The sequence below is a fragment of the Oryx dammah genome, unplaced genomic scaffold (genome assembly GCF_014754425.2).
Source record: "Oryx dammah isolate SB20612 unplaced genomic scaffold, SCBI_Odam_1.1 HiC_scaffold_8, whole genome shotgun sequence".
Lineage (NCBI taxonomy): Eukaryota > Metazoa > Chordata > Mammalia > Artiodactyla > Bovidae > Oryx > Oryx dammah.
Window position 1 is genome coordinate 49,870,960 of NW_024070192.1, and position 14,467 is coordinate 49,885,426.

Consider the following 14,467-nt stretch of genomic DNA (forward strand, 5'->3'; position numbering starts at 1 on the left):
CTATGATTTGTTATAGGTATAATAAACCTTATTTGTGAGAAGTGGTTTTCATTACTCTGAATTATAACTTCAGTACAATATTTACAGTATTGTTTTACAGTTTATTTTTCATTTCATTCTTGGTAGAAATAGTATGTATATTGAAGAATATTATTTATCCATTGTCCAACAGCAGTTTATTTTCGAAAAGTAAATGGCTTGGCAGCTTTAGAGATAGCCAGTAATGTACCTATAATATAATTGGACTGTATTAGTGATATACCTTTCTGTTAAAGTGTTCTTAAAATCGAAGAGGTGATGGTAATTTTTAGATTTCAGAGAATGTGTGATTATTTGATGGGGTGGGAGATTGGACAAAATGACCTTTTAAGGATTTTTCTAAATTTAAAATTCTGTTCTAGAAGAATAAAATGTAGATTTAAAAGCTGTAGTTATCTAATGGCCTTTGTAGTTCATTTAGAAATTTAATGTTTACAGAGGAATTTGTAGAGAGGTAACCTCTGGGAGTTGGTGATGGACAGGGAGGCCTGGCGTGCTGCGATTCATGGGGTCGCAAAGAGTCGGACACGACTGAGCCACTGAACTGAACTGAACTGAACTGAACTGAAACTCTTAGTTTGCTATCCTGAGTTTGTAGCTTTTGTGTGTTTAGTTGGTGGTAGGTGGTGCTGTTGTTGCATAGTTAGTGGGAAAAGCCTAGCATTCCTCATAGCTTCTGCTTCCCAAGTACTGTAGAGGGATTTGCCACTGTGGCCAATGAATACATTTTAATTATTTGTATATTATAAATGAATATGATGGCTCTTTGGGCATTAGCATAATTTAACATTTATAAGAGACAAAATTATTTACAGTTTGCAGCACTTCAATTCAGGTAGAAGAGAAGCTGAAGATCTAAAAAAAGTGTTGATCTAAAAGGCAGCGCTGCACATTTATTGTTTAATATTGGAAGACTGATAGACCTTTTATAATAAATAAAGTGTTGATATTTTAAATTCCTTGTTTGGCAGGCCTGTTTTTAAAGAAATACTGTTGGCGTGTTTACTTTATGGAATGTTTACCATTTTTACATCTGTTGTAAGTTTTTGGGTTTATAGAATGAGTTTTACAATATTTGCCATTTTCTTGATCTGATATAATGTATTCCATCAAACACTTGACAATTAAGAAAATGTATTGGGAACTACATTACCACTTAAGTACTCTGCAAAGACTTTCTTAACTAATTATGATTTAATCTGTGCAATATTTCAGTTAGCAGCAGATTGTCCTTTTGAACTAGTAATTTTGAAAAGCAATTGTTTTCACACTTGACACATATATTAGTCTACCTCTTTTACTTTTGGATTAATAGACTACTATATACCCTTTATATTTCAGGAACAAATCTGAGAATGACTGAAAACGAACAGAGATTCATATAGTGTTTGATCTTAGTGTATAATAAAAATGAAATTTAAAGATGCATACATTTTTAATGAATAGAATATTGAAACTAAAAGCATTTTGAGTTTGTTTAGCATCTTTATCGTCTCAACTTATAAATGCACAGAATATAGGCTTAGAGGAAGTAGAGGAAATGTTGGTCAAAAAGTCTAAAGGTTCAGTTTTATAGTTGAGTAAGTCAGGAGACCTAATGTTTAGGCATGGTGACGGTAATTAGTTATATTGTATTGAATACTGAAAAAATAGATTTCTTGGCCTTCCTTGGTGATCGAGTGGTTAAGACTCTGTGCTTCCACTGCAGGGGGATGTGAGTTCAATCCCTGGTCAGGGGACTGAGATCCTGCATGTCATGCGACATGGCCATAAAAGAAAGAAAAGAAAACTACATAACTAGATTTCAGGTGCTTTATCACATACAGAAGGTTACTCTGAGAAGGTGACATATATATATACACACAAATATATGTATGTCAAATCTTCGTGTTGTACACCTAAATGTATACAATATTTACTAAAATGTATTTAGAGAAGAAAATAAATAATAAAGGTTTATAGAGGTTAAATGATTTACTCAAGGAGGTTAACAGCTAGGGTTGCAGAACTGTAACTGGCACCCAGGTCATTCACCCTCCACCTCAGTGTTCTTTGCAACATGTTTTGCTTTTTCTCATATATAGCACATTTGTGAAAGTTACTGTAGCATTTAAGTTCTGCTTTTCAGAATGTTAAGAATATTTATTTTCATACATAGAAAGCTGAATACTAATAAAAATCCTAGCTGCTTTGTTCTAAAATGGAAGGCAGTCATGTAGGAACTGAACAAACTTTAACAAACTTGTAGTTTATTAAAGATTAAAATTATAGGTGTCCAAAACAGACCTTTTATTTTCCTATTCATATGAAATGCATGCTCTTAACATTTTCTAAAAATATTTATGAAAATTTAACATATCAACATGCTTAATGTGTATGGTCACCATTAGTGTCTGTGTATGTGTGTATATTACATTTGAGACCAAAAATCATGGTAAAAATTTAGGAGATCTTGTTTTTGTATAATAATGTTCTGACCTGTGTTTTCATTTCCTGTATTTTTTCTGTCTCCTCCTGCAGATCAGTGGGGAAGCACAGGAGCTTTTTTCTGTTCGACATGGCCCAATTCGAGCGGCTAGAATCTTGCCTGCTCCACAGTTTGGTGAGTGTAGCCCTTAAGAAGAAATAAATCATTCAGAAAGAGGTTTCTCTTTTATTGGTCTTGGACAACAGACAGCAAGAATGATAACTAAAGCCTGTTTTCCTCCAAGTTTCTATACCCCTTCCCCTCCTCCCTCCAAGATAAAGTCTTAAGTTCTGTCAGTTGAGATGGAAAGAGGTAATCTTAACCAATTCAATATGGCCATTCACTTTCTGCTGTGGTTTTGATTTATCTTCCTCCTCTTTGATCTCCATTTAGTCTCTGACTGCTGGCTCTTCCTTGAAGGCCTCTTCTCTTGGTTTTCGCGGCTGCACTCATCCCAGGTCTCTCCCTCGCTGACTGTGCCGCTTTTGTTACATTGCTCCTTTAGCTTTCTGCTGTGGGTACTCCCCAAGTCTCTGATGTTCTCAGTGTCTTTGCTCTTCTCAGTTTTACTTACGCCTTGGAGAGCTTGGTTTTCACCATTATCTGAATTGCAGACGAGTCTCTTGTCTGTATTTATAGCGAAGGCAGAGGTACAACTTTGGACTTTTGGCCTTGACTCTCTGCTTTAATAATGAAAACTTCTTAATGTTGTATGTAAATATTAGGCATTTTTTATTTAGAAAATCAGATATATGGTCAAATTATATCAGTTGTTCAGAAGCCTAAATAACTCCCAACTCTAATGATCTAAGCTTTCTACAGACTGTATTTTCTCTTTAATTTGCTAGTGTTCACTCAGTAATGTTTTTGCATGTGCATTAAAAACAATCATTTAAATTCTATTTGCATACTTATAAAAGGAAATATTAAAATATTTAAATTCTGCTATATTTTTAAAGTTTGTACAGAAGTTGGAAATCTTCCTAACAGTACAATTACTTCTCTAAATTAGTGAGAATGATATTTATTTAAACTTACTATTGTGTGCCTAAATATTATTAGAGATTAAGTTAATTATTAAATCTGCTTAATTGAAATGGTAAAGGCAGAAGTAATAAGTCAACAATATCCTGCAGTCACGTGGAGGTTTCCCCTTGTTACTGAAGAATGTGGCATTGGACAGTTATCAGTTCTGTCTCTGCTTCACACACACTCTGTTCTCTGTTGCATTTGTGTTTTGGTGAAAGTTTTGACAAAGAAGATTGTTTTTGGAATAGCCAGCTTTCTCTTCGGATGATTGGAATTAAGAACCTTATTACTAAAGGAGTCTGCTTGTCTGCTGTGTCTTCATTTCTTTTGTATGTAATTCACAGGAGCAGATTTTTCTCCTTTCATTTCATTTATGAAGTTCTTCTCTTTATATCAACCATTTACTATTTATTTAAAAATTTTTTGGTTGCACGGTGTGGCTTGTGGGATCTAGTTTCATGATCAGGGATAGTATCCAGGCCTCCTTCAGTGGAAGCATGGAGTCCTAACCACTGGGCCACCAGGGAATTCCCCTATTTATGCCAATTGTTTATGTTCAACTTTTCTTAAATTTTTTACTTTGGGCAGAAATACTTCATGGGAGAGTATAAAACTTTAGAAGTTAATATTGCTATTAGGATTTGAGTTTGTTTAATTTACTTTGTCTAATTAAAAGAAAAATTTCTCCATCCATTATAATATACCTTTTTAATACTTTAATTTTAATATTTAAGATGTAATTTCACAAAGCTAAATGTCTGACTTACACAAAATGCATGTGTTGATTTTATTATTTAATTTTTTAGATTTGTTTTCATTAAAGCTATACATGCAACTGATCAGATAAATTTTGTAATGGAAAATAGACTACCTAATTCCTCTTTTGCCCATTTTGCTTCTGCATACATTTTGGTGGAATAAGTCTTTAACAGTTTCTGGAAAAAGGATGCGTGGTGGATCTTGTTTGTCTGAAGATGTCTTTATTCTTTCTTAATTCTTGATTGTTAATTTGGCTGGATAAGAAATACTTGTAAGTAATGTTACTTCAGAAATTTGAAGGTATTAATTTAGTGTTATGGTTGAAGAATCTTAAGTCATTTTGATACCTTTTTCTTTGTAAATGGCTTGTTTATTTCTCTGGGACCTAGTAGAATATTGGCTTTATTCCCAGTGTTCTGAAATTTTGCAGTGTTGTTTGTTGGTTCATATATTATTCTGGGCCTCTTCAGTGTAGAAATGCAAGTAGTATAGTTTTGAGAAAGTTCTTTAAACTACCTTTTTGATGATATCCTTTCCTAATTTTTCCATGTTCTCTCTGGACTTGTATTTGACTGTTATACCCCCAGAATGATTAATTAAAAAATAATTTCATCCCTGTTCTCTGTGGGATATTGTCTGAATGTGGCTTGCTAATTCTCTTGAGTAATTCTTTTCTGTTACCCTTTTTTCTTAACTTCACCTTCCCATAGCCAACACATCCCTCCCTCCCCTTCCTCTCTTTTCCCTCCCTCTTTCCCTCTCCTTCTTACCCTCCCCTTGCTTCTACCTCTCTCTCTCTCCCTTCCTTTGTCTTTCTTTTCTTTTTTCTCCCTCTCTTTCTCCCTCTTTCCCTTTCTCTTTATTGATGTAATTTGCATGTAAATATTATCAAACAGAATCCAGTGATACATAGGAAGAATTATATGTCAGGACCAAGTAAAAGATATTCCAGGTATACAAGGTTGGTTAACATTTGAGAATCAATCAGTGTAATTCACCATATTAGTAGAAAGAAGAAACACAAATAATCATTTCAATAGAAATGGAAAAAACCTTTAGCAAAATTTAATAATTATTTATGATTTTAAAAACTTAGCAAATTAGGAATAGAAATAAACATCAGTATGCTAAAGAAAGTCTATAAAAAATCTGTTAATATTATAATCAATAATAATGTATTAAATATTTTCCTTTTGAATTTGGGATGGATTTGCCATTGAACTTCTCTTTACTATTGAACTCAAGTCCTTGCCATTACAATAAGATAAGAAAAAGAAAAGATGTAAATATTAGAATGAAAGTTGTAAAATCATCTTTCTTCATAGATAATTTGAATGTGTATGTAGAAAATACAAAGAAATCTCCAAATGGTTAGAATTAAAAAATCAATAAGAACTGTTGCACAGCAGAATCATTAGGTCTTTAGTGAACTGATTCCCTTATGGTGTGCTTCTCCAGCATTACCTTTGGCCATCACCAGTGTTCCCTATCTCCACCTTCCTCTCCGCAGCAACACTCCTTTGTGATAGTTTTATTGAGCTTCCATTTCCTAGGATGATCCCTCTTCTTTCTGTCAGGTCTCTCATTTTCTACTTCCTCTTCTAGAACATGCATGTCCTAACTCCTCTTGAGTTAGGACGTTATTCAGCTTCTCTTGAGTTAGGATGTTATTCAGCATCAGTAATATGTGTTCCCATAGAATTTACTGTTTTTTTAAATTTTATTTGCTCATTGCCTCTTACTTGTAGGTTTGTAGGCTGTTTTCAAATCTTTAGTACCTAACAGAGTACTTGATACAAGGTGTTAATATATATTTGAATGTTCCTACATGATACAGTCTTTTGAAAGTTATTATCTAGAAGAAAAGCAAGTTCCCTTTCTGTAGGTGTTTCTATGCAAGGTCTGTCTCCTAACAAAAGTGAAAAACTGAAAGATTTGGATGTTCTTTTACCCCATAAAGGTCATTATTATATTTAATTGGCATTTACTCATATCAGCATGGTTTGTGCTTCCCTATTTTTTCATGGTCACTAATAATAACTGATTACTTTCTTAATGAACCTACGCCTGCTTTAGAATTTTTATCAGTGCACTGTTCCAGGAAGCTATGACCAATCAATTGGTATTTTAGTGTCAAATAAAAGCTGTTATTTATTATCTTTCAAATCCTTCCTTTTTAGAAATTAATTTCAAGTCAATTCTTATTACTCTCAATGACTCTAGTGGTTTTAAGTAAATCAGTACCTGACTTGTGAAATAAAATATAGCAATATATGTGATTTAATGTATAAGTTAAAATTTTTAGATAGCTATGGATATTGTGCTAATAATGATTATTTCCAAGGAGTGGGATCAGAGGCCACATTTGCCTTAATATGTTTTAAATTTCTTAAAGACCATACAATTAATTCTAACCACTTAAAATATTCATTATAAGAATCAAGGAATGCTGAAATGTAGAAAGTGAAAATTCATGTGATTCTATGTTATTAGTGATAAACCTAGTTGCCTCTTTACTTCTTTAATTTCCTCACTCAGATACTGAGTGTGTATTGACAGCTTACAGTATGCATTTCCTGTTTTTCTTTTTTCACCCTTGAGCTATTCATACATTCTTGAAATTAACTTGTATTATATACAGTACCTGATTCAAGTTCTTTACATGTATTATATGTATTTGCTTTTGGATGTGTGTGTATGTAGAACAGTTCATATTGTGAACATCTTTCCATTTCAAAAGTTCTTTCAGAATTGCCAAAAATTATGTTATTTCATTGTATGAACATTTATATTAATTTTAAACCTTTGCCCTGTAACATGTTACATTGTTATATACTTGTGTGTGTATATATATGTTTAAAAAGAATACAAGGAATTATTTTTAGGATAACTCCTAGAAGGATAATTACTAGGTAAAAGAATGTATTCATGTAAAAATTTGACAGATACTGTAAAATTGCTTCTCAAAGAAAGTATGCTGTCATTTATATGTGTGAATTCCCTTTTCCCAGTTCTGTGCTTTATTGGTTCTTATGCCTATGTGGTGGGGGAAAATCCTTTTTAGCAAATTTTTCTTGAGTGCTAGGGAGAGTGGATAGTTGTTATAGTTTTGCTGTTTATTCTAATAATACCATGCTTATTTGTACTACTGATTTCAACTTTTTACTAGATTATTAGTGATATATTATTATGTATGTGTGTCTGTAGACGTCCTGTATTGTTGTTCAGTCACTAAGTTGTGTCTGACTCTTTGCCACCCCATGAATTGCAGCACACCAGACTTCCCTGACTTTTACTATCTCCCAAGAGTTTGCTCAAACTCATGTCCATTGAGTTGATGATGCCATCCAGCCATCTCACCCTCTGTCACCCTCTTCTCTTCTTGTCCTCAGTCTTTCCCAGCATCAGGGTCTTTCCAGTGAGTCGGCTCTTTGCATCACATGGCCAAAATTGGAGCTTCAGCTTCATTATCAGTCAGTTCAGTTACTCAGTCATGTCCAACTCTTTGCGACCCCACGGACTGTAGCACGCCAGGCTTCCTTGTTCATCACCAACTCCCAGAACTTGCTCAAACTCATGTCCATCAAGTTGGTGATGCCATCCAACCATCTCATCCTCTGTCGTCCCCTTCTTCTCCTGCCTTCAGTCTTTCCCAGCTTCAGGGTCTTTCCCAGTGAGTCTGTTCTTTGCATCAGGTGGCCAAAGTATTGGAGCTTCAGCTTCAGTATCAGTCCTTCCAATGAATATTCAGGACTGATTTCCTTTGGGATGGACTGGTTTGATCTCCTTGAAGTCCAAGGGACTCTCAAGAGTCTTCTCCAACACCACAGTTGAAAAGCATTAATTCTTTGCTGCTGAGCCTTCTTTATGGTCCAGCTGTCACATCTGTACATGACTACTGGAAAAACTGTAGATTCGAGTATGCAAACCTTTGTCAGCAAAGTGATGTCTCTGCTTTTTAATACGGTCTCTAGTTTTGTCATAACTTTTCTTCCAAGGTGCAAGCATCTTTTAATTTCCTGGCTGCAGTCACTGTCCACAATGGTATTGGAGCCCAAGAAAATAAAATCTCTCACTGTTTCCATTATTTCCCCATCCATTTGCTATGAAGTAATGGGACCAGATGCCGTGATCTTTGTTTTTGAATGTTGAGTTTTAAGCCAGCTTTTTCACTCTCCTCTTTCACCCCATCAAGAAGCTCTTTAGTTCCTCTTCACTTTCCGCCGTTAGAGTGGTATCGTCTGCATATCTACGATTGTTGATATTTTTCCTGGCAGTCTTGATTCCACCTTGTGCTTCATCCAGCCTGCCATTTCTCATGACGTACTCTGCACATAAGTTAAATAAGCAGGGTGACAGTATACAGCCTTGATTTCCTCCTTTCCCAATTTTGAACCTGTTGTTCCATGTCTAGTTCTAACTGTTGCTTCTTGACCTGCATACAGGTTTCTCGGGAGACAGGTAAGTTGGTCTGTAAGAATTTTCCACAGTTTGTTGTGATCCACACAGTCAAAGGCTTTAGCATAGTCAGTGAAGCAAAAGTAGATGGTTTTTTTTTGGCATTCTCTTACTTTTTCTGTGATCCAGTGGATGTTGGCAATTTGATTTCTGGGCCCTCTCCCTTTTCTAAATCCAGCTTGTACGCCTGGAAGTTCTTGGTTCATGTACTAGCTTGAAGAATTTCGAGGACTATATAGGACATCCTATATAGTTTGCAAGTTATCCTGTTACTTGTGATGTTTATCAGTTTTTTAATGTGTCTTTAGTTTCATACAAAGAAAATCTTTGCATATCTTTACCATATCTAATTTTAAATCATGACTCTCTTTGAAAGTTGAAGGTTTTCTGTTATATCTTCTTGAATGTTTTTTTGCCAACCTCTGATTTTCATAGCTTTTTTGGGGAAATTTCTCCTTTGTTATATCTTCCTTTGGAACCACAGCTCCAGTTGTTTTTAATCATTGCAGTCTCTGCAGTCCCTTGTGTAATATGTGGAATACCTATAGGTGGTACCCACCAAATGGATTTATGCAGTATTTTGCCAAAGAAAAACTAACTCTACTTTAGTATAATGTATTTTTTAAAATCATTTATCACTGACCAAGTGGATAGCGCCATTTTTGACTCTAACAGAGCTTGTAATTCTGTCAGGAATTATATTAGCCTCGTGCTTATGCCATTTGCTTATTGCTTATGGAGTAGATGACCATTTTGGCTTCTCACCTGAACCAGATTTTTTAGAAATCCAGATTGAACCTTATTTATTATCCTTAGGAGTCTAATATACTGGGTGTCTGAATTTTCTTGTTTTAGAGCAAATTCTTATAAACTAGGGCTTTTACTCTGAGAGCAGACGGACTGTGGAGATATAGTTTCCTCAAGTGTCTATGAGCCAAAATCCTGTTTCTCATCTAAAACACTGGGTAGACAACTTGGCTTATTCCTTTTAGGTTATTTTATTATTACTTACTGCTGAAAAGTTACTATTTTTTTTTTCTGCTATGCATGGAATTCACAGTTCACATCCTAAAATATTAAAAGGTTTTAAAAAAAACCCCAAGGTCCAACCTCTTTTCCCCTATTGGAGTGTAAATGCCTAGTATTTTTTTGAAGCTTATAATATTGTAAACAGCCCACCCATGCAGTCAAAAACACTAATTGTTGCTGCTGTTTTATGATATGAATGGCTGAAGTTATTTTCTAGAAACAGATATGAGCAGAACACCTTTAGAATTGTTAAACTTTTCTTATTTCCTTTTTTCTTTGCAAATTTTTGAATAGGTTGCACTTTGTATGTGTTGAATTTCATTATTTTCTCAGTGTGCTGGCTACGTGTTTCATCCTTTTCAAACACGTTTTGTCACAATCAAGGAAGAGCTGTTTGATTTGTTTAGTCATATGAATTCAGAAATTCTGATTAACTTTTCCAGAAGGGTTTGTCATAATTTTTTTTTTCTGTAAAACTCTAATAACTATGGTTCAACAAGTAAACCCTGTAAACACACACACACTCACAGTCTGTTCATCCCAAACACTAGCGCCTTTCCGAAAGTAGGCCAACTGACATTTGCTTACAGTCATCACCAGTATTTTGTAAAGAGGAAACAGGCTTATCGACATTTTAAATGGCCAAACTATGAGATTTAGGGCTTCCCTAATGTTTTCTGCTCTAATTACTTCTCAGTTTGCTTTGTGTACTTTTTTTCATAACACCTAGTCCTTATCACTGGGGCCTTTGTCACTTGGGATCATTTAGATTTTTACAAAATTTTGTGAACCCTGTGATTTAGGTGAATTCTAACTTGGGAACATATGTTCTGTTCACTTTAAATTTTTTAAAAATGTTTTTGGCCAGAGAAACAGTGTTTTTAAAGGAGAATGTTTGTTTTAGAAATACTGCTTTTTTAGTTTAAAAATCCTTTTAGTTTTTGGTGATGCTGTGGTATTGAGTTAGATAAATTGATCTAAGTGTATTCTCAGTTCATACCTAAATATTTGATCCCTATAGTTTGGGACTTTTCCTATGAGGGCTATAGTGAGTAGGAAGTATACTAAAGAGAAGAGAGAGGGAGTAAATGGACAAATCAAATGTATAATATTGCTTTGATACTCTTCAGATAAAATTCTAGATTGATTATAAACATTATCACCACCTTACCACTGTTTTGCACGGTGAATACCATTACCCTATTTTATAGGTGAGGAAACTAAGCTCAAAGAGGTAGGTGACTAAGCATCAAGATACATAGCTGTTAAGTGATCCAGTTGGAATTTGAAGTTTCAAGCTCACCCTTAACCATTTAGGCCTCACTGTCTTCCATTATATGATTTTTCCTTTATTACAGGAAAACAGTTTTAACAAGTCCAGGTGTTTATAGGCTATGACTCTGACAGCAGAAATCAAACAATTTTGTATTCATTGAAACTTGTAAAAGTAGCTCTGTTTTTCTGTATTTTCATTCACACTTGAAGCTCTAAGGTATCTTCAATTGTGTCTTCATTATATTTGAAGTCCTTGGTTTTTAGTCTAACAGTGAAGAGCAATGAAGATAGTCAATATTGGGACCCATATATAGGTAATCTATTTTCCTACATTAAGTACATTGAAAAATTTAAGCTGTTGGGATGAAGTATATCACAAAGACAGCTGTAATCTATTCAAGGTACGTTCACTCTAAATTAAATCAGCCCTTTAAAAGAAATGTTGGTTCCCTTTACAGGACTTGGTATAAACTATTAAAAGTACATCAGAAGGGTTAGTGACGGATATCTCAAATCAGATAAAAACAAAGGTGTAACATGAGGCAACTAAATTACATGTGAGCTTAATGATTCTGACCCAAATAAACAGACTTGTAATGGAGATGCTGATCCTTATCAGTACAGTTTAAATGCCCCCTTTTTTTTAAACTGTAGAACTATAAAGAAGATTGTAAATGCCTTAGTGAATTGGACAAATTATGGTCTTGGAAATTGTTTATTTATCCCTACACATTCCTAGGTGTGAAAATGAAAACTCATAATTTTCTAAATAATAGATATTTTAAAGTAAGTCTTTTAAAGGATTTATCTTTATTGAGAAATAATTTTCATGTCATGAAACTCATCAGTTTTAAGTAGAAAATTTGATGAGTTTTGCCAGATGGATATTGTTATCTAACTATCAAAACACGAAGACTTTTGTCACTGTAAGAAGTCCCCCTTTCCACGTCATACCCACTAAAATGGCTATATCCAAAAGAGATAATAACTGATGTTGGTGGGATGCAGACTAATTGAAACTCTCATACATGGCTTCTGAGAATGTAAGATAGTACAGCCCCTGGAAGATAGCTTGACAGTTATTAAAAAGTTAAACACAGAGTTGTCATATGACCCAGCAATTCTGCAGCAAGGTATATAGCCAATAAAAATGAAAACATATATCTACACAAAAGCTTGTATGTGAATATTTATAGCAGCATTATTCACATTAGCTAAAAAGTAGAAATAATTAATATGTCTGTCAGTTTATAAATAGAATGTGGTTATAATGAAATATTATTTGGTCATAAATAATTGAAGTTCTGATAAATACTATAACCTGATGAACCTTGAAAACATTATGCTAATTAAAAAAGCACAGTTATAAAAGGCTGTGTGTGCTTAGTGACTTAGCACACACATAGTAAGTGTCAATTTAACTTTGTAAGAAAGTGCTAAATTGGAATTCCAAAGTGGCTATTTTGATTTTCATTCCCACTGGCAATGTTCCAGTTTTCCTAATGACTAATAATATTGATCATCTTTTCTTGTGATTATTTGCCTTTTTATTATTTTTATAAAATTGTTTCTCCAAATCTTTTACCCATTTTTAATGGTGTTTTTATTATTGAGGTGTAAGAGTCCTATATATATTCTAGATAGAATCCCTCCTTTAGATATGTGTGTGTATATGTATATAAAATATGTACAAAGATGTGTTCCTTCATGTGACTTGCCCTAATGGGCTTTGAAAAAGAAAGACTTTACATTTTAGAGCAGCTTTAGGTTCATAACAAAATTGAGCAGAAGATACATATATTTCTCTTATACCCTCCTGACTCCGTACATACTTGTTCTCCCCCATTATCAACATTCTTTCAGAATACAGATTTTTCAAAAGTTTTTACCTTTCAATTTTAATTCATTTTTATTTACCTTTTGCTGAATTTTGTGTGTGTGTGTGTGTTTTTTACAGGTTGTGATTGTGATTTTGGTGTTTCTTTTTTCATTCAGTTTTTTTTCCTAGGTTTCCTTGTTATTTTTATCCTTGAACCATGAATTATCTAGAAGGATATTGTTTTCTTTTTAAATTTTGAGAGATTTTCCTAGAACCTTTGTATTATTAATTTCTAATTCAATCCCATTGTTATTAGAAGGCATAGTTTATGTGATTCTAGTCCTTTTAAGTGTTCTGAGATAACGTTTTATGTCCCAGAAAATCTTCTGTCTTGTTCCTTTCATCTGTATCCTTACATATTGTCTTTCTGCTTATTCTGTCAGTTATAGGAGTTAGTTATTGAAATCTTCCACTGTTAATGAATTCTTGTAATTTTATGAGTTTTTGCTTTATGTGTTTTGCCATTTGGTTATTGAGAGCAAAACATTTAGGATAGTAAAGTCTTCTTTATGTATAGATATGTTTGGAAAACTCGGCAGTGGCCACAGGACTGGAAAAGGTCAGTTTTCATTCCAATCCCAAAGAAAGGCAATGCCAAAGAATGCTCAGACTACCTCACAATTGCACTCATCTCACACGCTAGTAAAGTAAGGCTCAAAATTCTCCAAGCCAGGCTTCAGCAGTATGTGAACCTTGAACTTCCAGATGTTCAAACTGGTTTCAGAAAAGGCAGAGGAACCAGAGATCAAATTGCCAACATCCGCTGGATCATGGAAAAAGTAAGAGAGTTCTAGAAAAACATCTATTTCTGCTTTATTGACTATGCCAAAGCCTTTGTGTGGATCACAAGAAACTGTGGAAAATTCTGAAAGAGATGGGAATACCAGACCACCTGACCTGCCTCTTGAGAAATCTGTATGCAGGTCAGGAAGCAACAGTTAGAACTGGACATGGAACAACAGACTGGTTCCAAATAGGCAAAGGAGTATGTCAAGGCTGTATATTGTCACCCTGCTTATTTAACTTCTATGCAGAGTCCATCATGAGAAACGCTGGGCTGGAAGAAACACAAGCTGGAATCAAGATTGCCGGGAGAAATATCAATAACCTCAGATATGCAGATGACCCCACCCTTATGGCAGAAAGTGAAGAGGAGCTGAAAAGCCTCTTGATGAAAGTGAAAGAGGAGAGCAAAAAAGTTGGCTTAAAGCTCAACATTCAGATAACGAAGATCATGGCATCTGGTCCCATCACTTCATGGGAAATAGATGGGAAAACAGTAGAATCAGTGTCAGACTTTATTTTTTGGGGCTCCAAAATCACTGCAGATGATGACTGCAGCCATGAAATTAAAAGACGCTTACTCCTTGGAAGAAAAGTTATGACCAACCTAGATAGTATATTCAAAAGCAGAGACATTACTTGGGCAACAAAGGTCCATCTAGTCAAGGCTACAGTTTTTCCAGTGGTCATGTATGGATGTGAAAGTTGGACTGTGCAGAAAGCTGAGCGCTGAAGAATTGATGCTTTTG

General features: G+C 34.4%; 1 protein-coding gene across 1 annotated transcript in view; it reads left to right on the forward strand.

Moving 5' to 3' along the window:
- BCAS3 (BCAS3 microtubule associated cell migration factor) overlaps positions 1 to 14,467 on the forward strand; it is a 598,439-nt gene that overhangs the window by 56,021 nt on the left and 527,951 nt on the right. Inside the window, exon 7 of the mRNA XM_040244470.1 lies at positions 2,560 to 2,641. Coding sequence (XP_040100404.1) covers positions 2,560 to 2,641 — 82 coding nt within the window. The remainder of the gene's footprint in view (positions 1 to 2,559; positions 2,642 to 14,467) is intronic.